Source organism: Carcharhinus amblyrhynchos, chromosome 21 (genome assembly GCF_965287045.1).
Source record: "Carcharhinus amblyrhynchos chromosome 21, sCarAmb.v2.hapA, whole genome shotgun sequence".
NCBI lineage: Eukaryota > Metazoa > Chordata > Chondrichthyes > Carcharhiniformes > Carcharhinidae > Carcharhinus > Carcharhinus amblyrhynchos.
Window position 1 is genome coordinate 25,649,620 of NC_137344.1, and position 26,749 is coordinate 25,676,368.

General features: G+C 41.9%; 1 protein-coding gene across 11 annotated transcripts in view; it reads right to left on the minus strand.

The window, feature by feature from the left end:
• rbfox3a (RNA binding fox-1 homolog 3a) overlaps positions 1 to 26,749 on the minus strand; it is a 1,494,706-nt gene that overhangs the window by 437,594 nt on the left and 1,030,363 nt on the right. For 7 of the 11 annotated variants that reach the window (XM_080208874.1, XM_080208873.1, XM_080208864.1 and 4 more), the window contains exon 1: positions 11,912 to 12,024. The exons of the other annotated variants lie outside the window; for them this stretch is intronic. In XM_080208874.1, coding sequence (XP_080065000.1) covers positions 11,912 to 12,013 — 102 coding nt within the window. In that variant the 5' untranslated portion in view covers positions 12,014 to 12,024. Of the gene's footprint in view, positions 1 to 11,911; positions 12,025 to 26,749 lie in introns of those variants that run through there. 11 annotated transcript variants of the gene reach the window in all.

The following is a 26,749-nucleotide window of genomic DNA, read 5'->3' on the forward strand; positions in this document are numbered from 1 at the left end:
AACAATTTACTCAGCATCACTTCTCTAGTGATTATAATTTTCCAAATTTCCTCCCTCCCTCCCTTCCATTTCCTCGTCTATAGTTGCTTCTGGGATGTTACTTGTATCCTCTACAGTGAAGACTGATGCAAGGTACCTGCTCAATTCATTTACCTTCTCCTTGTTTTGCATTACCCAATAGCATTGTCAAACTGAGAACTGACCTCAATGGAGAAAAAAAAGTCTTTCAATGCTACCAGTGATCAGAAACCATCGTTGCATTTCTTTCTTAATTAGTACCTGGATTGTATAAAATTTGATTTTGCCAGAATATTGATTTCGTAAACATAAATATCTTCCAACCTCTTCCACATAATTAAAGAGAGCAGACAGTGCCATGAAGCCTTAACGGGAACTCCAGTGAGTTTCAATGTTACCGAGGCATGAATCACAAGTGTTACTGTTTCTAACAATTGTAGATGCAAGATATTATATGGCACTGATACAAGTTTGCTGTCACCACTAGCTAACCTGACTGCAAAGTGTCATATGTTCTGTCTTGTAAACAATTACGATATAACAAATTAGAGTTTTACCGACCTGCACATTACTTTCGCAATGAACTTCCAGACTCCTGTTAGCAGCGACGTTGAAACAACGAGTTTTTCATCCCACCTGACTTTTTTTTTGTTTTGAAGGGTTATACTTGCAAAGGCTGCTTTCTGCAGCAGCAGAGTGTGAACTGTCAACACTGCCAGCCGACTATTCCAGCCACGGTGTCATTATCAGTCAGGAGATGGTGTTTGTGCAGATTGTGTGCCCGCTTTATTCTCCAAAGCTGATTATTTTCATATCAAATTAATGCTGCTTCCACTGCGCTGCAACAAAACTGGCAGGTGATCTGGTTCACTAATATTTCAGGGAGAGGACTGGCAAAGCAAAATCCTTTATTGTTGAAAGGGTGATCTATAGGCACCATATCTTCAGGTCCATGGATATAATTAGTTGGTTTAAAAAAAACTGACTATGAAAGATGTTTCCATTACCATTTAAAATGTTATAAGCAAAACCATTAGCAAATAGGATTACATGAAAAAGCTGCAATGTGAAATACTTCCAAGGCAAAAAAAGGTCTTGTTATTTAGCGCTCAAGGAGGTGTTGCCTATCACACTGAATTCTGAACTGAGAATAGGTAGCCTTAAGGCTAAATGCATATTGAGTCTCATTTACATTTGACGGGTGAGCTGCAAACTGTTGTACATCAGCAAAGTGGACATCAATATTGGGCTGCTGTCCGATATTCCAATAAGTAATCAATTTTTTTTAACCAGACAATTACTTCTTCTCTAAACTTTGTATTCATGCACATGCAATATGCTTTTCTTAAGCCCACCAGGGAACAATTATAATGCACTATATGATAATAACTGTTTCCTCAATTGCCTTTCCTCATGCTGGGGAAGGTTCCAGGGTTGCTGTCAACTCTCTGGTGCTTAACCCAAAAGGCTATTGATCACACATGAGTCAGGGCAGTTTCACTAGGCTATTCATTCATGAGATACATTCTAGTTGAGCCAAATCCTGTCTTCATCAAGTGCCTACATGCGTCATTTTCAGGATAAATCTCTAGGTAGCAATTAGGAGAAAGTATCTTGTCAACCACTTTGTCTCTTCCCTGGTGTAGGAACACTGTAGGTAATGTTTAGGTCGACTAACTTAATACAGATGCAGGAATCACGTCCCCAGCTTTCCTGCGATAAATGCCAATTAAAAATTCCAATTATTAGTTTGATCAGAGCACCTGGGGTCTTGTACGGGTTTTTTACAGATTTCTACCAGCGTTGTAAGAAATAGCTTGGAGTCTATTTGCAGGGGAGATATTTTTCAAATAAAAAAATCTTGCTGCTTCCAGGAACAATTTGCACTCCTAAGTACATACAATACCTCCACTGATTAGACATTTATGAAAACACCTACCATAATTAATCTTGTTAGAAACAGTAACACTAATGATTCATGCGTCGGTAACATTAAAATTCACTGGGGTTCCCCTCAGGCTTCATGGCACTGTGTCAAAATGGCAGGGTGTCATAGACTTTCAGATTTTATGGAGAAAGCCATCAAGTCAGATACTTTGCAATGGAGAAGTCACTAGGGTGATCTATGAGTGCCATTCTTTAGGATCTGGAAGGTTAATTGGTTGATATGATCCATTTGATTAATGTTTAATTTTCTTATTCACTGTTTACGCTCGTTAAATCAATACTGTATATTTTAATAAAACATCTTGAAGATGAGAGAAAATTGGCAGCTAAAATATTATTGCCCATTTTCTGTCAGTTTAGAATTACTTTGTGTCAAAAATGTCAATAAAAAAAGTCAAGGAATGTTATCTTCAAATTAAATTTCAGCAGGTTCCGAACACGCCAAGGAAGCCTTGAGTACATTGCTTACCTTAAATCTCTGACAAGCATAGTAATAGTGGTGATGGTATAAAATCATGCCAGTAAAAATGTTCAGGGATTCTCTATGTTTGTCTAATATGATGGGATAATATTCATCATTAGTCCTCAAAGGTTAGATTTCCTCACAATCCCCAGCATTTTTATGGGTTCTTTTTAGGATCTATTTGAAAGCCATTTATTATAATTCCAGTACCTTCAGTGTTGCGTTTCCCCAAGTTTCTGTGTCGCTTTCCTGTACCCTAACCTGCACAAGCCTTCCAGACTGTAGGATATGCTGCTGCATGAGCTGGTGCTGACTGCAGGCTGTTTGAGTGCGTGTTGGGGAGAAAATAGTGTGAAATTTAGTAGGAAATGAGCTCAGCCTGTGAAAGGGAATGATGATTGAACTGTGGGCAGAAAGGGTCATCACAAACATGATAAAGATTCGCGGACTGAAGACTAGTCCTGACTATTTTGCTTTCATATTCGTTGACTGGATGAACAATTCTGAAAAGAAAGGTTTGCAAATAGCCACATGATGTATCAGCATCTTTAATAACCAATTGACCACCGGTTCCAGTTCTATTGCTGCTTGACAGTTGTGATCAGGTTGATCTGTTCTGCTCTAAGGTATGCCTCCCAGAAAGGGAACAAGTCATTTGAAGACTCTGCAGAATGGCAAATGGAGGGAGAATTTTTTTAAACTCAGTGCATTGGAAGCTCTCCAGAAATTTGGACCAATGCAGAGCATCACCCAGTTGACTCGCGAACCTGCTTATACTTTTTGTTTTAGTGGCCTTCCTTGATGATATGTTACATATGTCTTGTTCCACCCTCCTTGTTGAAATGTTCCACCTCAGTTATTTTCTTATTCCTAAATGTTTGCACTGATCAAGGCTGGATGAATGCTGGAAAATGGAACGCTTTCCATTTTGGAAATCAGCAAGCAGCAGGTCAGGAATAAGTAAAATTGTTTTGACAGTGCACAGACGTGATCTCAGAACAAACACCTCTCAGGGTATATATCCTACTTTCTTGTGGCCTTTCTGAGTGAGATTTTCAATTTAGTGCCAAATTTGAGATTGTTTAGATTACACTATTTCATTACATCTAAAGCTATTCCAATCAGACAAAATGCATTCTACTGTTAACACTCCCTTTGTCATGTCCATGACATCTTCGTCAACCTCTCCTCAGCTCCCACCTATCCCTGATCTTCTATTCTGCTCCACCTTCTCCAATCCCCTCTCCTATTATATAATCTATCATATTTCTATCCCACTTCAGCTCTGAAGAAGAGTTATACGGATTGAAAACATTAACCCTTTTTCTCTCTCCACAGATGCTGCCAAGCCTGCTGAGTTTATCCAGCATTTTCTGTTTTTAGATTAAATATCAAATCTTACCCACAGCAATAAAGCTGGTTTTGAAACCAGGTTCCCAAAGTTCAAAAACCAGGATTTTTTGGCTTGCTTTTGGGAGGCCAGCCTAAAGTCACTGACTTTCAGTGAACCTAGCAGTGAGCGGGGCCAGAAAATCCTGCCCCAGTGTCTACAACTGCATTACTCAGTATTCATCGTCCTAACTTATTCATTTTTGTCTACGTCATGGCAGATGATTTGCTGGATCAACTTTGTCATTCTTAAGTACCTTGAAAACCTTCAGCATCCTTTCTTTCATCTTCCTTTACTTTCTTCACAAGTTAGACACCTAATACATACGAGCATATGAACATCCCTTCGATATGATTTTAAGGGCAAAGATATCCTGAGTCTGGATGGAAAGGGCTGCTTGAAATGCCTACATTCTCAGCGTATTTTCTAGGCAGTTGCTCAACCGGTCTGCATTATCATGTGAGACCTGAAAGCGAACTGCTATATTAGTTTCAGTCAGAATATTGCAGCAGACTCTGGTATTGACACAAGTGAAAAAATCCTTCCTTTTAATAATGCAGTAATCATTATAAAGCTTGGGAATGCAGCTTAGCAACTTTTACAACATGCAATGTTTTTGGAAGACTGATTAATGAAGGAAGTGGCTCTGTACAATATGCCCTTCACTGTAACATAGTTTTCAGGTTGCTCCTAAAGGGAGTATTATGGAGAGGGGTTACACTATTGATACATGCTCTGCTGTTGCAAATCATTTGTGAAGCAATGGAACGATTACTTTCCGCATGACCAACGGCCCAAAAGCAGCCATGTGTGCTTTTCTGCGAGAAGAACTGGCTGCGTGGTGTTATTCAGGTCACAGCAAACCTAAACACCACAGTACTTAAGCAGTGCTGAAACGGTCTGTCAGCTAGGTTTTCAGAAATCACTGCATCTCAAAATTAGTTACTGGAAGGATTTAACAAAAGGCACAGAAAGTCACAAATATCTGCAGGTCTGGATTTCAAAGTTAACGATGTGGCAAAGATGAGTGAGTGAGCGTTCAAGTGTGAGCTTGGGCCAGCTTGTCCAGGCAATGCTGACTCTTTAAACTTGAACCTAAACGTGAACCACAAAAATGCACGCATGCCAATCACCTGCGTGACAGTCAACATTTTGTAGTTTGGTTCAAACATAAGTTTGATGATTAAATTATCAAAATAGATCACTGTAGGCCTGATACTTGCCTGTCGTGTACAAGGTCCAGAGTCCCTTCTGTTAATGGAAAGATGGCTCGTAACCGCATTGAGAGAAACAGCAAAGGGAAAATGGATTCAAATTAGAGGGAAAAGGGTTAAATTGATCTAAATCAGTGGGGGAAGGATGGGGGAAAGAAACACCAATGGAAGGAGGAATTAATTGCAGTGATGGTGAAAGGAAAAGGAAGGGACACGTGAAAAACAAAGATGAGGAAGGGCATTAAGGTCAATAAAAAGAAGAGGTTAATAATGGTGAAAGGGAAGGGAAGACAATGGCAGTGAAGAGGGACAAGAGAAAACTCATGGCAATGATGTACATTGGAATGAAATAAATCTGAGCAGAAGGAGCCCATTCAGCCATTTGAACCTATTCCACAGTTGTATGAGATAATGTCTGATCATCTACCTTAACTCCATTTTCCTGCAGTATTCCCAGATCCTTAGATTTTTGGATATCAAGTGATTCTATCTATCCCGGTCTTGATTAAATCCAACACCTGAGATTTCATGGCTCTCTAGGATAAAGGATTCCAAAGATTTCCAAAGCTTTGAGTGAAGATATTTCATCTTGGCCAAATTCTAAATGGCTGATTCCTTATTCTAAGATTGTGACACTAAGTTGTAGGTTCCACAGGCAGGGAAGCACCCCTCCAGCTTCTGCTCTGCTGACCCTTAAGAATGCTGTATATTTCATGAGATCAACTCTAGTTTTTCTAATCTCCAGACAGCCTAGGCCTCCCCTACCCAAACTCTCCTCATTGAGCAGCCCTTTCATCCCAGGGATCAATTCAGTGAGCCTTCAACGCATCTCCTCTAAGGCAAGCAGATTCTACCTTAGGTAAAGGGGCTGAACGTATACACGGTACAGCAGTAAAGAAGGAAAGGGAGTGGAGACTGGGATTAGTACTTTGAGAGTGCCAAGAGAAAACATTGGTGGCAAACTGGAACCACCACTGTGGATGAAAAATCAGCGACTGTATCAACTTTAGTTAACATGGAATGAAGAGAAAGAGTAGCAACAATAACTAGGGGAGAGAAAGTGAGTTTCAGCTAAAGTTAAGTGCATCTCATTGAGTACTGAACTTAGGAAAAGGGTATCACAATAATGGAATTGGCATAAGGACAGCAAGAACTGAGGAAAGAGCAATACCATAATGAAAGGGATGATGAAGTAAAAGCCAGTTGGAACTGTTGGGGGTAGTTTAAGGCTGAGGGGAGGGAAAGAGTGTCACGCAAACTGGAAATTGGAGAGGTGGGGTGGGGTTGTGGTGTTGTGAAGGAATAGCACTTGAACAAGTGTGGATAGGGGCTAGCACTGAAGGAAAAAATGCCAGCTCGAGGTAGGGAAGATCTCAGAAGACAGCAACATTTAACTGGAGTTTTGCAGGGGACAGTTGAGTTAATCCCTAAATTTTGATTTGGGGAGAAGATCATAAGCTGAAACGGGGCGGGTGAGTATGTGAGGGGTGGGTTTAAGGCTGCCGGCAAAAACTGAGGGTGAAGGAAGTAACTTCAGCTTAAAATAGGGAGGGATGATGAAGAGAACCAAGCTGAAATAAGAATTCAGATTGAGAGGGGGTTGTGGAGAAGACAGGAAAAAGTGTGAGGTGGGACAGTTGAAAGAGAAGACAGCATCCCCGTGAAAGAATGCCGGATTGAATGGGTTACAGTCTGTGTGAACTAGCTCCAGAGGGGCAGAATGGCTTCTGCAAATTGTGGTGGGAGGTGCTGGATTGGGGGAGAATAATATTGATGCAACACTTGGCATCTGATTAGTCTGTGGGAAATTCAGATGTCACACTGCTTTTTTTTTAGATTAAAAACCTATCAATTATGAAGCATTCAGTTCTTAAGATAAAGTTTAATGTGCAATCTTTAACGTTTCCTGGAAATACAGCACCAATCCTGTGCCTTCAGCGTTTGGATTGCTCTTCCCAGGAATGATTTCCCTCCAGTACAAGTGAATGAATGCAGGGGTATACCCAGAGCTAAAGTTATAAACATGTCATAGGTATATGATCAGGGATTTTTCACAGTAATAAGCTCTTGGAGCTGCTGAGTGGCTTTTGCTAGTTTTCACTGGTGATGGATGAAAATGACAAGTCAAAGTCAATTGTGTGACAGAGAGAAAGTTTGTGGTGGATTGAACCCTGATACCTTTGAATAGAGCAGTCCTGTTTTAAAAGAAATTAAATAAAAATTGTAATGATGAAATTTGAGTAGGTTGAAATGTTTGGCTTGGTATCACACTCAGCCTTATCAGATAGTACTGCTAGACACTGCATATGGCTGCCAGTCTGGACATTAGATTCTGCCAGATCTGAATCAAATTATGCTGTGGTTTTCAGCCTGCATTTTATTCTGTTAAAGTTCTCGATCTAAAGTGTTAATGCAGACTGATTGACAGATAAAACCTGCTGCAACGGGAAGTTTTTTTAAAATTCAGTTTTACTAACAGCCTGTATTAGAGTATTTCAGTTCTTCCATAATCATTCTTTCTTCCACCCTTCCAACTACACCAGGCATATTGAAACAGGCATAATGTCCAGATAAACATACATACTTCTACTGAGAGAGCCACACATCAGAAGCTGACTTTAACTCTCAATCATTTACCATACCATTCACAAAAAAGTGTAAAAATTCTTTCCAAAAATTACATCAGACCTTTCCAGTATGATTACCAACTCCAAGCAATTGACCTATTTTTGCAAAAATGTTCAAAGTTGGAATCCTGCATAAGCCTAAGTTCTGGAACCGGAAAAATAAACTCTGACAATTTATTAGAATGGTGGAGTTGCTGTAGCTCAATGTTAGTTAAACAAAGTGACTACAAAAGGGTTAACACAAGGTATATTTCCTCTTCCAGCCCTTCAACAAAGAATTCTTCTTGAGCATCAGCATTCCCAGCAACTCCTGGCTATCAAGGCATTCATCCAGTCATATTTATTCAAAGTCGTTTCTTTTTCCCCATAAATTAATTATGATCACTTTAGAAATGCAGCATGTGACATGCACAACATCACCAGCACAGTTTGGACCAAAGAGATTGTGTGACTTATACGTGGGAGTGGGGGAGTGGGGGGGTGGTGTGGTGATGCTTTGCAACCGATCATGAAACTTTTCAAATAACATTGGAGAAGCCCAGCAGGACTCATCGACTTTGTGCAGCTTGTGAAATATGAGATTGTGGAAAGCTTAATGTGCAATGCTGCATTGCAACACACACACACAACAAAGAATAGAGCTCCCTTTTTCAGCATGGTGAAGGAGGCATTTTTAATCTTCCAACTATAGAGCTGGTACAGAAATGCTCCTGCAGAGCTCTGAGAGCACCGGGTGCAGTATTATTTTCTTTCTAAACCTGTTAAAGGAAGCTACTGCAATAAAAAAAAAACCAAATCAAATCAAAAGACATTGCTTCAACTTAAATCTCCACATCACTTTCATCCAATCTTTTTTTTCTGTTGATAAAATGATGCTTTTGGCTGCAGTGACTCATTACTTGCCATAACCCTTGTGAATAAACCAGAGGGCACATTGGTGCTTGATCAGTTTCAAGTCTTGGGAGTTGATGCGAAATTGATAAGGAGATTGCTGTTGAGCTAAAAGTACAGCCTCAACAAGTCTTATGATCTGAAAACAAAGATTGATTTAAAAAACATCAAAAATCCCACGGTGGCCTGGGGCCTTCCATGCTAACGCTGTGGCATCACAAACAAAATCCCTGAGCACTTACAGTAAACCAACACTTCCAGGTAGCAACCCAGATTAAGAGTTGGGTATTACCTTCTTGTCTGAATGGAAATTCTAGCAAAATTAATGGCTTCTGCACTGTTTGCTTTGTCCTCAACACCACTCCTGTGATTGGGGATCTTTTTAGTGAAGCCACTTTTTAGCACACTTGAACACTAATATTCATTTGAAGATTTAAAAATACAGAAATACATTATTTCCTCATTTACATTTACTTCCCGAGATTTTCTGTACATTCCCAGCGTTAGGGCTTTGGGAATTGAGAAGTAACTGGAAAACACAGAATATTTAATGATTAGCATTATTTTCTGAATAAACTAATAAAGGAGCTCAAAGGATTATTTTTTTTGTGAGTAGCTATAGTAACCAAGGTTCTGCCCTAGGCTTTACTTCATCATCTACATTTTACAAAATCGTGCATGCTGGAAAAAGTGCAATGGAAAGCAATTTTTATTTTACTAACTGCAGCATTTTCCAGTAACATAGCTACAGGGTGCTCCATCGATTGACCATGAGATATGCAAACGATTCCACAAGTAACCTCGCTCAATAACCCACGAGAGCAAAAGTTCTGAGTGGACTAGTTGAGGTCAGCTCATGAGTGTAATAGCTTCCACGCCCTGTGGACGAGCATACCCTGAAACGGTTCTCAAAATCTCTTTGTTTCTCCGGAAAGACACTTTTGGGTAAAAACACTTATGCGTATTCTTTATTGGCACTTATTTTAATTAGCGAAAAGAAACATAAGAGTGCCTACATTTGGAGGCAGAACAGAATGGGGCATTATTAAGTGATGCTGTCAAACATGTTCCATTGCTATAGGGTAACATTAGGCCACTGAGTACTGATGCATGCTAGCCTATTCAGTGCATGTTATTCAGTGGTTGACAGGACATCTTTCATGGTATCACGGGCGTAGAAGTGTCAGGGAAACATCCAGTAAATGACCCAACAAAGGGGCTCTGTACCTCCCCTGTGAACGCTCTACTAATGCACTAGTAAATACAAGCATCAGAATCCAAAATCGACTCAAATTTCACGTCTATATTTGCTTCTGTGATGGGAGAACGGGGACAGCACCTGAAATTACCAAGTGGTACATTTAGAAAACAGTCTGTTACAGTCACAGGTTCTCACAACATTCGGCATATGTTATGCAACAACTGCGGAGTGGCAAATAAGGGCTCCAACGCATTATAAACAGCAGAGCTTTTTTCCACCCCCCTTTTTAAAAACAAAAATAAACACAAGGCGTTCTTGTAATTATGTCCAAGAATTGCATTTGTCAACGACTTGATACATTTCTTAAGAATTCAACAGACATCATTTCCTTTCCATCATTGTGTACCAAAATGACATGCCACATAACAGAATGTCACTGACTGCACAGCAATCGGGTAACAGCTGTGCAAACTATGGGGAGTGACATCCTGAAGGCACTTCAATTGCACTTGAATACAGGTTTGGGCAAGTAACGGTATTAAAGGCTGAAATGTTCCATGCAGCCTCCAAGTAACTTTACCTTGAAGAAAATTGATATCCTTCTGTCAGGGAGCGCTTGCCTGCCTCAGTTCCGTGCAGTGACTGCCACCTGAACTTTTCATATCGTTGTCTCTCACATCATCCTCCTCCTCCTCCCCCCCCCTCCCCCGCCGCCACCACGCTTTATCGTTTTGGCACATTATCTTTATTCTTCATATTTTCTGCCACCTTTGACACAAATTTTACATTCATTCTATCCTCATTACAAAGTGTCGTAGCGAGCCAAGAATCCTGTGTGTTATAATGAGGTGTGTGCTACATTGAATGCTCCATAACAGCAGTAAATGGAACATGAATAATATTGGGTGCCAAGGTTCGGTAGCCTTGTAACAAAAATGATGTTAAAATGGAGAGCTCGGTAACAGGAATGCCACACGCCGCACTAAAGAAACCATGCTTCTTGATACAAGTTATTCTCTTGTTTTACTGAGCGTAACTATCCCGCAAGCACCGAACATCACAAATGCATTGGTTTACTAGCTTACCATTAAAATATTTTCCCCATCGTGTTACTAGCAACATTTTAACCTAACTACTTAGTTCTGAAATATTGTGCATATGGAAAAGCTCTTTTTTTGGAAAAAAAACCTGAAGCGGGGAGACAACGTGCACAGTAACAGTTAAAACGTTCTCCATAATGTTAGGCTCGCAAATGTTGCAATCAATAATGCAATCACCATTAAATAAATATCACTGATCTCACTGAACTAATAAATTAGTGCAACATGTTTTTTTGGGGAGGGAAGGGAATAGCAGTTTTGGAAGTGTTTGTAATGATTGCAATTTTTTTCTAATGAGTCATCCTTCTTAATAGCAATAGTAATTTACAGGATTTAATTTTTGTGGGATTTAACTTAAAAACAACAGTATGTAGAAAACAGTGTTGTTGGGATTATGAAGGGTTAAGTAATGATGGAAAGATGGCTTGGTATGCCACAGAGCAAGAGAAAGATGGATGTGAGTCCTGTCTTGAAGCACTTAATTTATAGAAGAATTAAACTAGCTGAGCAGATGGAAGAAGATACATGAAGACACAAACTGCTGCAGCCTTTCCAGCCCAGCCTATAAATTAGTCTGATAAATGGGAAATTTATGACCTTAAAATATCTACCATCACCTATCATTTCCCTGGTGCTGTCACGGCAATGCTATGAAATGCAATAGGAACTGCAGAACAAGGAAGGAACTCACACTACACCAGAGATCCCTTAAGGAAAAGCCCAGGTATCTGACAGCGCAGCAGCAGATAAACAGTTGAGCTCAGGCTCAGACCTATTCACAACACCGAGACCCGCTTCCGTTTTCAAAAAAAAAATCTGGTTTATGTTAACGGCTCGCAACAAAACCAAAGCTGCCAGTTCAGCCACAAACATGATGCGAGGAGTCCTCTGTGTGCTTAATACAGGCAAATGTAAATCTCTCTTTCTTTCTCCCTCGCTCTGTCTATTCAGCACGGAACACTATGCACAGCACCTTCCAGTGCTTTCAATTGCAACAAAAGACTTGACCTCATAAAGCAAGGGCAAGGCAGAAGGAACCCCATTTCAATAAGTCACTTACCTCCTGGAGAAAGAGAAAGGCCGGAGTACAGGGGATGGTGTGAGGGAGCATAGCTGAGTTGGACAGCAGGATGCAGCCGGAGTTTGCCATTGAGCAGAGCATGTATCAGAACAGCGTGTATGTCTGTGTGTATTGTGTGTGTGTGTGTGTGTGTGTATCTCTGGAGCTCACTCGCTCTCGATCTCGCTCTCTCTCTCTCGCTCAACTACTTAAACTGCATTAATAAAGTGCTGCTGTTGTGTACTCTGTTCTGGAACTGAATGATCAATGCAGAGAATACTTATATCCTGTACCATTTAAAAAATAAGAGAGGCGGAGGCACCCTGTTTTCTAAAGCATACGATTGTGTGTGTGTGGTGTGTGTGTGTGTTAAGAGGTTTTGTACAGGGGGAAGTTCTTTGATCCTAGGGTGCTGGAGTACTCCGGTTATCCAGCTATTTTTGTGAGAATTAATCAAATATTTAATAATGCAGTCGTGTTATGTACTTCAAGGGTACTGTAAACTTTGCTTCAAGAAATGGTCTTTGCAGTGTCAGGTGCTTATAATCTTGAAGTGTTGCAAATATTTGAGATGTTGTTGTGCTATAGTTAATGTTTCTGAAGTGCAACATGATGTTGTGCTATGCTGCTTTCAGTAAATGCAAAATAGATTTGCTTTCATTTATAGTTATCAGTAATATGGCATTTCAACATATTTGCCTCAAGTGTCTTACAGGAGAATGCCTAATCATTTATTTTTTTATATATGAACCTGTTATAAATCAGCAGGAGAGGTTAAAACTAGCTGAATTCTTAAGTTCCAAAGGGCGGACTGACCCCAGGGAATTTGTAGTCAGTGGTGGGACATCTAACTAATGTGGCAAAGATGGACACCTTCCTGACACCTGCCTATCTCAAGCGTCTGAAAACTTTGGGACTCACCTAACCCTGCCCAGCCCTGCTACCAGCTTTGCTCATTCTCCCCTTAGCCTCACTCGTAAGGATGATGGAACACAACCACATCACAAAAATGTAAAAACAATCCTTTTCATTGAAAGACAAAGGCCGAAATTTTCTGACTGTTCATGCCAGCGGGATGTTCCCCTCACATCCCACTGTCGTAAACGGGGATTTGGCTTGTTGCCAAATTCATGGTCTTCACTGCATCGGGAGCGTGACATGAGCAGTTGTAAGATCACGCCATGTGCCTTGCATTTATATAGCAGTTTTCACGATCTTAGGATGTCCCAAAATGCTTTACAGTCACGGCATGGTGGCACAGTGGTTAGCGCTGCTGCCTCATAAGGTCAGGGACGCGGATTTGATTCCCGGCCTGGGTCACTGTATATACGGAGTCTGCAAGTTCTCCCTGTGTCTGCATGGGTTTCCTCCAGGTTCTCCAGTTTCGTCCCACAGTACGAAAGGTGTACTGGTTAGGTGCATTGGCCTTGTTAAATTCTTCTTCGGTGTATCTGAACAGGCTCCAGAGTGTGGCAAGTTGGAAATTTTCAGTCACATCATTGCAGTTTAATGTAAGCCTACGTGTGACACTAAAAAATAAACTGAAACTTAAGAAGTTCTTTCAAGTGCAGTCACAATGACAATCCGCAAAATACTGTATGCAAGTTTAGCATGAAGCTCATTAGTAGGGCCCACGTCCAGCCAGATAGAAGCTACAGTGCCTCACCTACCCATCCCACTGGGCAAGTGGAATTACCAGACCATGACTGAACTGGAGAAGCAGGATTTCCTGGCTTAGCATGCCTCGGCACCTGGCCATTATTTGGCTTGGAAAAGGACACGGAGGAGGCTTGAGGAAGCAACAGAAAGCCAGAGTAAGCCAGGTCCCCATGGATAACCTGATGGCTCCACCAGTCTCCTGCCGTATTTACAGCTGGAGATTGGAGGAACCCCTGAGGAATTTTGGAGCCTCGTGTATAAAAGCAGCCAAAATGCAGTAAATAAGCTTTGTATTAGTGAGATCAGTTTATGGATGGGAAAAACTTAAAAGAAAGGATATTTGTAGACAGCCACAGGAACTAGTGTCTCAAAATAATACCAATGGAGTATATTTTTTCACTTTGGCAATTTTAGTAACAAAATAGATATGAACAAAATAAAGGGCCAACAGATTGCCTGCCTGCTTGTGGTGCTGTTTCAAGGATCCTCACAAGCATTCTTGAAAAATGAGGAAGAAAAATAATGCAGGATGAAAATACTGTGCCTATTCGGAGAGACTTTCAGTGTCACTCTGGTGTGAACGGATCAAATACATGTAGGCTGCAAATTAGACTGGGCCTTAGTAATGGCAGGTACCAGCCATCCAGAGAGGTGTTGTGGACAGCCCTGTTAGATTGGGGACTTTGCCAGTCCATTTGTGTAGGAGGAGGACACAGCAGGAAATGCCTGCGAAAGTTGTTCATGACTCCCTTCCTCCTCAGAGGAACCTGGTGCAATACTTCTGATAAACCAGCTGACCAGAGGGCAGGACCCCATCACATTATGATATTTTTCCTGAACCCCCAAAGAAAATATTACTATTACTTTTGTTTGTTTGACTGCAGACTGCTGACATTTTACCTTCTTTCTACATTGGATTTCCAGTGTCTGCAACATGGCAGGTTTCAGCCCTAATGGCCCAGGCGCCTGCCAGTAACATTGTAAGGAAGAGAGACCCCACCCGCTTCTGACCCTGTGGCTCCAGATGGGAACTAACAGCAAAGGTCCAGAATCGTTGTTTCTCAACACTTATCAGCAGGATCTGTGCCAGCCCCCAATCCCACAATGTATTGCCGATCAAATGAATTAACCAAGAGTTGTGCAGCATCCCTTGGCAACATAGTTCAATCCAATAAATCTCAATTCACTCCAGATCAGATTTGATGCTGATCAACTCAGTGAAAAAGAAAACCTTGAAGTTTGACCACAGAAGTGGGCATTACAGAAAAAAATGTCCATTTGACAGCATGGACGCAATAGCCACAGTTGGGATCTTCCAATACAGCGGAAGAAGAGAGGGTGTTCCAACACGGTAGTGGTGTTGTAAGGTTCATGATGGGCAGTAGCCTGAGCAGCAGAGTTAGCAACTCAAGCACAGTATTGCAGCTGTGCACTGCATACTTATGCAGGAACAGTATGCGAGTGGTCCTTTAAATTTTAGTTGTCTCAAACCCCAATACTCCATCTAAATTATAATACTTCACATGTGAAAGTGCTGTGTGGAGCATATGTTTTAATAATGCCTTTAAGAAAGCTGGTGTTTACTTTCATGCCCTATTCTCCGTGCGCGCTCTCTCCCTTGCTGAGACAGCCAGCCCACTCTGTTGCACATGTGGGCTGCACTCCACTCTTGCTTCTCGCACTGATCTCATGGTCTGCCCAGAAAGTCACAATGGACACACGCACACACAGACACACACACATACAACCCCCTCACCCTCCAGTCTAAGAACCACTACGCTTACTGACCTGTGCTGCAGGGAGAGTGAATGTTCTGCCACGCACAGCACGTGACAGTGAGGGTCACCACTGCTCTCAACTTTTATGCCGCGTCCACTTTTTAGACACTCCTGAGACAAATTGGCTGTTTTGCTTGATTGGCCTCTGGACATCTCGAGCTAATTGCTCGACTTCTGGCGTTGTTGCCAGTAATTCCGCTAATAAGGCAAATAATTGAACGCAGCTTGAACTCTCTACTGGGCAATAATTGAACTCTCGATGCCTCAGGTCAGCAGTTAAAAACAACCACCACTGAGCGTGAGGGACTGCTAAGTGCTTTAACGGCGCTAATAATTGTGATGAAACTGGTCGTGGCCACAGAAGAAAGTATAAGAGCAGAGTAACAGGAGACATCATGGCTACTATCCATATGAGAAAATCACATTTCACTGACTGTGTGGTATTGTTGCTTATAAATGAAGTGCTGGCTCTCAAAAGGAAATATTTGGGTCAGCGAGTTATACAACTAGGGCCCATTCATCTCATGCATGGGAGGATATGACACAGTGAGTTAATGCACTGTCTGAAACTGTGAGAACCACCAAAGAAGTGTAGAACAATTCAGTGACATTGGGAAAGCCAAGGCAAATGATTGCACGAATACTGCTGAAAAGTGAGACAGGCTGCCAAATCTTTACATCTTGTTTTTAGTCAGGCACACGTCCGAATTCCAAAATTCAAATGATCGTGATGATTTGTACCGTAGGAGAAAAGGGCCCTGGCTGGCAGGCAAGTTGACTCTGATTGGCCAAGGCGTTGCTATGGAGAAAGCAAAGGGGAACCATCAGGTCTCCAAGCTCTCGGGTAATTCAAAAAAGGCTTGAACACATTCCTTTTGGCTGCAGGACGGCCCAAGTAGCTGACAGCACACAGGCACCGAAATTTAGACAAGTTCTTGTTCAATTGTGCGGGAGCAGGATATCCCTTTGGACTAACGGCAGCATCCTGTTAGTGGAAAATGCCACTCGTGTAGTCATTGTATAGTAGCAGTGTGAAATTGGCCTCTTGTCCAAATTTTTGAGACACTTAACCTTTCCAGGGTAATCTGATGTAAACCAGGCACTTTTCAAGTGAAAAAGCAATAGCCCATGGCCCTAAGTTTGTAGGAAGCAAAGTGAACAATGATCCGATCAGGATATCCATTATTCCGCAGGATAGGTTTGATGCACTCTATTTCTGCAACGAGTTTGCAAGGTAAGCAGATGCTCTGGCTGAAAAGGCCAATCTTCTAGCATGTAGAGCTTTATGAATCCTGATGTGTATATTGACCGGTGAAAGTAGGCTTGTGGTAGACAGAGCACTTGGCTGATTGAATCAAACAGCATGTCATAGAATCTCTGCAGTGCAGGAAGAGGCCATTCGGTCCATCAAGCCTGCACCAACAACAATCCCATCCAGGCCCTATCCCCACTATCCCACATAGTTACCCTGCTAGTCCCCTTGACACTAGGGGGCAAGTTAGCATGGCCAATCAACCTAACTGCACATCTTTGGAGGGTGGGAGGAAACTGGAGCACCTGAAGGAAAACCAAGCAGACACGGAGAGAAAGTGTAACCACCGTATAGAAAATGACCCAAGGCTGGAATTGAACCCGAATCCCTAGCACTGTGAGGCAGCAGGGCTAATTACTATGCCACTACTCCACCTAATTGTTCCTTCCATTGTTCAGAATAGGCAGAGTGCTGGCCATACTCAACCAGCCCACATATGCAAAACACAGAACAAGGTGTCCACTGTTAGATTGGGCAGCACTTGCTGAACAATCCTGCCTGTGTTAACAGCTACACTAACAACCAACATGAGATAATCACTGAGCTCATAATGTGGCTCATGAACACTTGCAAGTAGTGACCTAAATTCACATGCAGGGACCCATTTTCTGAAAATGAAAGGAACATGTTCAACTCTTGTGTCTTTTTTGAATTATCTGGGAGCTTGCGGGGGTGGTGGGGGGGCTATAGTTGGCTGTTGCTTTCTCCATGACAATGCCTCAGCCAAACAGAGTCAACTTGCCATCCAATCAGCACTTGTTTCTCCTGCAGTATAAATTACTGTGACTATTTGAAATCTGGCATTCTTGTGTTTGTCCTGATGAGTGCAAGGTGGAAAGCTTTGGCAACATATCTCTCTTTTCAGCAATATTCAAGCAAATGGTTGCAATAGAAACACTCTACATTACCATATTATTGTATGCATCAGCCAATAAGGCCAACGGCTTTGTTGCAACAACTACAACTGACAAATATTGTGAGTGTAAGACGGCTGTCATCTCAAAAACATAACACAAGAGAGGGATCCAACATTTATGAATGAATCAGCCAATAACCTGTGGAACATGCCATATAAATAACTGAACACTTACTGCAAGTAAAGTTAAGATCGGTGCAGACCATCTAATTTCTCCATTCTGTTCAATTTATGTACAATTACAAGTGAAAATAGAATGCTTAATCTAAGCAGCACGTGAACAAGTGTAATATTTGTGCCATAATGTGTAATCTTGCATCGCTCAACTTGTTGCACTCCAAGACTGCAAAGCATTCAAAGGGATCTGCTGGTATCTGTAATCATGTAAAACCTCAGCATCTTGGCTTTCTTCATTTAGATACACCCTCTCCTCAGGAAGAAATTGGAGTTAGATCAATTAGAAACATTCATAATAAAGAGTACATGGCACAGAGGGCCACATCACATGCAGTGTACCTAATACCTGCATTTCCTCCGCAGTCACCAAATACGATACACTAAATGATGAATGAGCAAGATAGATACAATTTGATAGTAGGATTCTAGTCTTCTGCAAGCAATCAGGAGCTAATCAAATCAGTGCCATTCTTCTACAGGAATGTTGTCATCAGATGCTGGGAATTATTTGACAGTCATCAGCTCCAGTGAGGGACCATAGCTCCCCCATAAGCTATATCAGCACATCGTGGCACGAGTAGAAAAGGTACCCACCATGGTTCTTGTGGCATTTCAATAGCAAGAGTGCCAGAGTTAAGTTGAATAATATAGCTATCTGTAGATACTGCTGTCTGGCAGTAATGTCTCATTCACCTCAGAGGTACTCTCACGTTCTCTTTCTATTGCTCCTTATTCTTCCGTGCTGATGCCAACCTTATTTCTTCTTTCACGAAGCATGTAGTGCACCATCAGTGTTTTGGAAGCTTTCCCGAGGGCATACTATGAGGTCTGCCTTCCCCAACTGATGCAGCCAATACAGTCCTGCACAATGCTGAATAAGCAAGTTTAGCTTGGCATGAGCCTCACTCTAGCATTCCTCAACTCCACTGGTTCTCCAAACAACCATCATCAAGGTCAAAGAGGATAGCTGGAATTCCGCTCCCCCCCCACCCCCGCCAGGAGCCATCATTCAGGCTGCTAATATCTTGCACCAGATCTTGAAAGTTGGCATGTTGCAGGGCATGATGATGATGAGGAAGGGTCAACACTGAAGGGCACTAGTGGGTGTGATCGTGGCATAATCAGTTTCTGCAGCGCTCATGGTGGAAAGCTCCTATAGCTGCAGCGCCACACAATGGCACAACTTAGTAATGATTTCCCTGATAACTATGGTGCTGTCATTTCCAGAATGTAACTGGTGATACCACTGGATCTGTTGTAATGTGGCCAGTGGTAACAAGCAGTAAGGGTCAGCTGACCCAGTAAACCACGTAACCAATGACAGAATGATGTGATGATCAGTTGACCAGCTGACTCAGTATAAATTAGAACATGTTAGGAATTGTGGGGAACTTGGAATGGCCCAGGGTGAGGCCTCAAGTTTGGAGTAATGAAGTTTCTTTATTAAGCCTTTTCTTTGATTTATAAGTTGAAGTAGGTTTTGTTATATTTTTATTATCTACTTTTGAAGAGATCCTTCTGGATTAACATGGCTGAGATGCCAGGCGGATTCCTTGGTTTTTTGATTGAGTGCCGTAGTCTACACTCTGGTTTAGCCTTTTGGTTTTATGTACATCTACACTAAGAACATGAAACATTGACTATGTTGCTCATTATGCAATAAAGTGTTACTTGCTGACTCTTAATGTATTTACTTCAGTTCAAAGTGAAAGTGATGATTGAAGTCTTATAGTCGAGCTCAGTATGAAACATAGCTAATGCTTCTAATTATGCAATATTCAGATCTTCATTAAGTGTGAAAGCCAGAAAGACAGAAAGAAAGGCCTGTCACGATTTTAACTTGAGATAAGCGTTGATGGTGAAATCTAAGAGGAAGGAGTGCTGCTCCCTGTCCACCTCAGTGGAAAGGGACTGAAGTTTGATAAATACAGGCCCCAGTTGCAACATTGAGATATGCACGTCTTTTTAATTGCCTGCTGAAGGCCCAAATGGCTGTCCAGCTTTGAAAACTGGGAGGTAATTATTCATTTCAAGAAAGATTCTTTGTGGGTCAGGAAAAGCAGAAGTCTTCGGCCTGACCCCATGACATTACCTTGGGTCTCCTCTGTCTGGGCTTCTCTTTGAGATCACAGAGTTTCCAATTCCATATTTATTCTGTCAGGGATGGTTTTTCTAGGTCTTCAGCAGTAGGCTGAACCTGCTTGAGCTTTGACCTTTGACCTTCACCTCCTGGTGCTTTATTCATTCCTGTTAGTGAGTGAGTGTTGCAGCATCTGAATGAAGCTGGTGGTTAACATTTCACTGGTCTCACAATCCAGGATGCTCTTGTTTCACCACCTGCTTCAGCTGCCAGACCCCTGATTTCCACCAGAGTTCAAATCAGCCTTATAATTCCCATCTGCAATGGTATTTGGCACTGTTCTGCCAATTTTTGATGTTATGTACCATGTAAAATGAAATAAGCTCATGACTGAAAGCCCAGTAGAGAAATTAACCTTCATGCTTTCTTTTGACACAATGAAAGAACACCAAATTACAGTACATATTAAAAGTAAATAAAGTTTTGCAGTATCTGTACGTGTTTGAAGCACTTTTCTCCCTTATTTTCTCCTTAGCTCTCATTAACTTCCCTGCACTGATATCATGGACCCCTCCACTATTTCCTTTAAATATTTGTTCACAGGATATGGCAGTTGCATTTGCTGTCCATTCCTAATTACCCTGGAGAAGGTGGTGGTAAGCAATCTTCTTGACCTGCTGCAGTCTATCTGGTGTAGGCTCATCCACTGTGCAGTTAGGATGGGAGTTCCAGAATGTTGATCCAGTGACAATGAAGGAAGGGTGAAAGCTTTCCAAGTCAGGATGGTGCGTGGGCTTGGAGAATGATGTGCAAGTGGTGCGCTATTCCTGGTTTCTGGTAGGGGTTGTGGGTTTGGAAGGTGCTGGCAAAGGAGTCTTGGTGAGTTGCTGCAATGCATCTTGTAGGCGGTACACACAGTAGCCACTGTGCATCGGTGGTAGAGAAAGTGAATGTTTAATGTGGCAGCAATCCATTGAATGTCATGGGGAGACAGTTATGTTCCCTCTCTTGCTGGCGATGGCCATTGCCTGACATTTGTGTGGCCTTAATATTACCTGGCATTTATCACCCCAAACCAGTTCTAACTGTATCCTCAGAAGTGGCTACATAGACAAATACAGTCTTAACTACAACCATAATTCAATATGAATTCACAGATTTTGCGTGGTTCTCACAATACATAAAATTCACCGAATTAGAAAGTCAAAAGAGTCTTTGGCTGAATTTTCAATCACCAGGTAGGTTGCGAGAGTTGGGGAAAATTCCTGTCCCACATGCCTTAGGAGGAAGTGCCTGCAGAGGTGGGAACTTCATTGCTGGGAGCCAGGTGTGAGCTGCAACCAGGCCGGCTGACCAGAGTAGAAATGCGGACGCGGCTAGAAGGTCCACTCTGGTGCTGTGGTACTCTTGCCCAGTGAAAAGAACACAAAGGATCTCCAGCCTTTGCAAGCCCTTCACCCTCCAAACACTTTCCATGCCTCATTGTTGCCAGCTCATGCTCCCACCCATCCCAATCTCTCCTAATTTCCTTTAGGCCAGGGTCTGCCTTTCCACCCATCCCACTGGTCTCTCACACACCATATATTAGGCTTTGCACTTCTACAAACCACCTCATGTCTGCTGTGGCAAACATTGCTCTTCCATCCCTACCCTATGTATCTGCAAACCACCTTTGCCAAGTTGTGTTCTTTCTCTTATACCTCCATACTTAGCTCTGCCTTCCATCCACATCCTGTGGCCCCTCATCCCCTATGCCAAGCTCTACCCTTCCACCCACAAAGCTATTGCTCCTCAAGCCCCATTTGCCTCTCGGTGACTCCCTATATTCTATCATGCTCTTTAGGCCAAGCTCCAGCACTTCCATTTCTACTGACCCACTGTATGCCTTCCAGAACCAATGTAGGATGTATAAATCGTAAAACAATTCGAATGTAAACAAACATCATGAAATAGCTTGGCTGAAAGCTCAGGCAGCTATTATAATAAAAGAACACCTGCTCCCCAGAGAATACATTTTTTCCTTTGATGGCTCAGCCTCTCTGATCTCTGCAGTCAATCTCACAACTTCTGTCAACAAAACCTAAGTGATTTCGTGTGATTGTTGTTTTTGAAACTTCAAAGATCTTGGGTGATTGACACTTTTATTGGCTTGATCCAGACTCTGCTTCAAGTATAGGAGAAATGATCAATGGATTACATTTTTCAATGCTACATTTTACATATTGAATTTTACATTGTGGTGTGCATTGACCCAATGTACACTTTCAGGAACCAATGAGCATGTAAGTGGCTTGATATAGAGGTCATGGGGGGGTGTAGGGGGTGGCCTTGTGATCTTATCTTTAAGAAGGTCCATTCATACACATTAGCATTCATAATTCCTCTGAGGGACCATGAAAAATGACTCTTTAAAAATCTGATCCGAGTCTATGAACATTACAGAGGAGTAGGAGATGCCTATCTCCACAGTGCAGCCAGATAGATTGGAAGTTCTGGATGCGGGATTCTGACGGGAAGCAGCCTGTGCCATGTAGGGGCACTCCCAAGAATCAGACAGCCTGGGAATGGGGTTGGGAATTAGCCATTTTATACCCAACTTCATGAAAATCCAAGCCTTTCTCTCTTGCTCCCATCCAGTGAATTATGCAGATGAAACAACAGCACAAAACCAATCATCTGGTTAGCTGCAAGAAACTATAGTGGATGTGCAGTAGTGGCAACGGCTTGTTTTGCTTGAGTTGCTGCGTGCTTGCTTCTAGAGATGGACCCTAAAGGAAGTCGCGTGAACCAGACAGCCTGCATCCTAGGGTCTGAATAGTGGATGCAGTGGTTGCCACTTTCCAAAAAGGTTCCGACAGATTAAGGAACCACAAACATAAACGCTATTCAAGAAAGGAGGAAGGTACAAAGCAGGAAACTATAGACTATTAACCTAATGTATGTTATGAAGAAAATACCAGAGTCCATTATTGCAGAGGCTTTAGATTATGGCATTTAGAAAATCCTAGCAGCATCAGGCAGAGTCAACATAATTTTGTGAAAGGAAAATCATGCTTGATAACGTTAATTGAGATCTTTAAGAAGAATAAATTCAGGGTTAATAAAAGGGAACCAGTAGAGGTACTGCATTTAGATTTCCAGAAGACCATCAGTAAGATGTCATATAAAGGGTTACTGCACAAGAAAAGAGCTCGTGGGGTCAGGGTTGATAATATTTACATTGGTAAAGGATTGGCTAACCAACAGGAAACAGAGTCAGAATAAACTGGTCATTTTCAAGTTGGCAAACTGCAGTTAATGGGGTGTCACAAGGCTTAGTGCTATTTGTGATCCATTTTATTGAACTGAATGAAGGGAACTATATTGCAGCCAAATTTACTGATGGTACAAAGATAGGTTAGAAAGATGGTGAAACAAAGAGTTCAAAAAGGGATATTGGGTAGTGAGTGAGCAAAAATTTGATAGATAGATTTTAATGTAGGAAAATATGAAGTTGTCCACTTTGGCAGGGAGAATAGAAAAGCTGAATATTCTTCAAATGGGGAGACTGCAGAATGCTGCAGTATAGAGGGACCCAGATGTTCCTGCACATGAACCACAAAGTTTACATTCAAATTCAGCAAAATTAGGAAGGCAAATGGAATGTTGGCTTTCATTGGAAGGGGAATGGGGTATAAAAACAGGGAAGTCATGCCACAAGTGCACAGGGCAATGGTGAGATTGTATCTGGAGTACAGTGTACATTTTTGGTTGTTTTACTTAAGGCAACATACACTTGCATTGGAAACAGTTCAGAGAAGGCTCACTAGGCTGGTTTCTGGGATGAAGGGGTTATCTTATAAAGAAAGGTTGAGCAGGTTATGATGCATATACTCAATGGATTCTGAGGGGGTTTGACAGATAGACACTGAGAGGATATTTCCCCCTGTAGGGAAATCTATAACTAGAGGGCACAGTTTGGTCTGTGGAATTCTGGAACTCGCAAGGGAGTATGTGATGACACAGAACAGTCAACATCATGCTAATGACTGTTTGTGTGCTATTTTTTGTATAGCACTGCTGATGAACGCAAACCATTGACTTAATAGAACTTAATAATGACAGGATCTCCTAAATTGAACTCCAAGGTCTCAATAGCAGGAAAGGAAACACTCTGGAGAATTCTCCAGCTCTGCCTTGGCTCTGAATAAATTAGATGGTGAACACAGATGCCACTTCTATTATGTGATCAATGGCAAACTGCAGTCAACACATCTTAGTGGTTCAACCTCCATGTACACTAAGGAGCTTGAGAGACTGTTTGACACGGATCCTTGTTCTCACTATTGGATAACAAGAATAGTAAGATTTGAATCAATTTGCAACTAAAGGGCAGTACACAGCATAGTGGATTTCCACTGGATGGCCCTTCATTAACCTGAAATACTGCTGTCCAGTCTCTCTGTACTCACTCAACATGGTGATGACCATTTCCATTGCATCTCTATTGGTGCCTCCTTTATTCCTTTAAGTAGACTTGATGACAACTGGTGTTTGGATGCATTGTGCTATTCAAATGTATACAGTAAACCACTAGGTTCCTTTTGCTGTGAATGGCGTAAATAGGATATAGGCAGCACAGTGGCAGAGCGGTTAGCACTGCTATCTTGCAGCGCCAGGGATTCGGGTTCAATTCTAGCCTTGGGTGACTGTCTGTGTAGAGATTGCACATTCTCCCTATAAGAACATAAGAAGTAGGAGCAGGAGTAGGCCATCCAGCCCCTAGAGCCTGCCCCGCCATTCAATAAGATCATGGCTGATCTGTCGTGGCTCATTCCCGCCCTCTCCCCATAACCCTTAATCCCCTTGCCTATCAAAAACCTATCAACCCGCGTCTTAAAAATATTGAGCGAGGCAGCCTCCACCACTTCAACGGGCAGAGAATTCCAGAGATTCACCACCCTTTGAGTGAAGAAGTTCCTCCTCAACTCCGTTCTAAACCGCACCCCCCTTTATCTTGAGGCTGTGCCCTCTAGTCCTACTGTCCTTTGAGCGGGAAGAGCCTCTCCACCTCTATCCTATCCATCCCATTCAACATCTTATACGTCTCAATGAGATCTCCCCTCATTCTTCTAAACTCTAACGAGTACAAGCCTAGTTTATTCAGCCTCTCCTCATAGCTCAACCCCCTCAACTCCGGAATCAGCCTAGTAAACCTCCTCTGCACTCCCTCCAAGGCCAAAGTATCCTTGCGTAAGTGCGGCGTGGGTGCGTGGGTTTCCTCTACTGTCTGAAAGACCTGCTGGCTAGGTGCATTGGCCACATTAAGTTTTCCCTCAGTGTACCCGAACAGGCGCCAGAGTGTGGTGGCCGGGGGAATTTCACAGTAACTTCATTACAGTAATGTAAGTCTACTTGTGACATTAATAAATAAACTTTAAAACTTTTGTTTCCCAAGATGTGTAGGTTAGGTGGGTTAGCCAGAGTAAATGTGTGGGATTACAGTGATAGGGCCTGGCTAAGATATTCTGTCAGAAAGTTGGTGCAGGCCCGACGGGCCGAATGGCCTCTTTCCGCACTGCAGGTATTCAGTGATTCTTTAAGTACAGCAATACATTTGTGCATTTGGTCTCAGTACTATAATCACATGCTATTATACTTGCCCAACTGCAGTGCTTGTGAATACATTGATAGAAAGTCAAGCAAATCAAAAACATTTTGATTTTATATGATTCATACCAACAGTTCTACACAGCTCTCCACTGCCTACCATCCCAACACCTTCCAGACTCTTCCTCCTGAATAACTCAGTTATCATTTTCTCAGATGTACTGTTTTGTTTGTGTTTGAATAGTCCATCACCACGCTACGCTCACCTGTTATTTTTTTTCTCAGGACTGTGGACCCCGTACTTGGGGTAACAAACTTGTATATTCATTCAGAGCAGGTGATGGTTTCTGGTATTTCAACTTTTCCAGAGAGAAAAAAAAAGTTTGGAAAAGCATCACTTCTATATATTGGCTTTTTAAACCAAAGTTTATTCAGGAAAGTTTTTACAAAAAAAAAGCACAAAGGCAAAATGAGGTTAAAATGCTAACAAGCTATGCATCAATATAATTTGCCCCAAAGACTCAAAACAATAAGTAATTAATTAGCCTGTCTCTGTAATCAATGAACACCTCAAATCTATTGTGTTGGGAGGTCTCTAGGTGTTTGGAAGGCTGTGGCTGGAACAGGTCCTTCTCTTCTTGGCTTCTGAACATGAGGTAAAAAAGAGGCATAAACACTTGACTGACTTAAAAGAAAGCAGCGTTGGCAAGGTTCAAATGCAACAAGGATAATTAGAGTTAATTTGTTTAAAACAGGTAGGATGGCCTGTGGACACCATAACATATTTGTTTTATTTATTATGACTTGTAGAGAAGTTGAGCCAATTAGTCCCAGTCATAAATGTTGCTCCTTATATTTATTTGATAAGAACAAGATATGATGATGATTTGTATTTGACCTTCCCTTACCAACTGTTTCCTCAATCCAGTCAAATTGGTTGGAAATGTGTACATGGGTACTGATACGTAAGACATAGATATGAAATTCAGAGAATGTGGGCTTTATTGAGCGTTCCAAACCCCAGTTATGATATCACATGGTTAGATTTCAGGGAATATAAGTACACCTCTAAATTTAAGAAGCTCGGGTCTCTTATGAGATTGATAGCACTGATAGAATCCTTAAGAGTATTGACAGGCAAAGAGATCTGGGTGTATAGGTACACAGGTCACTGAAAGTGGCAAGGCAGGTGGAGAAGGTAGTCAAGAAGGCATACGGCATGCTTGCCTTTATCGGTCGGAGAATTGAGTTTAAATATTGGCAAGTCATGTTGCAGCTTTATAGAACCTTAGTTCGGCCGCACTTGTAATATAGTGTTCAATTCTGG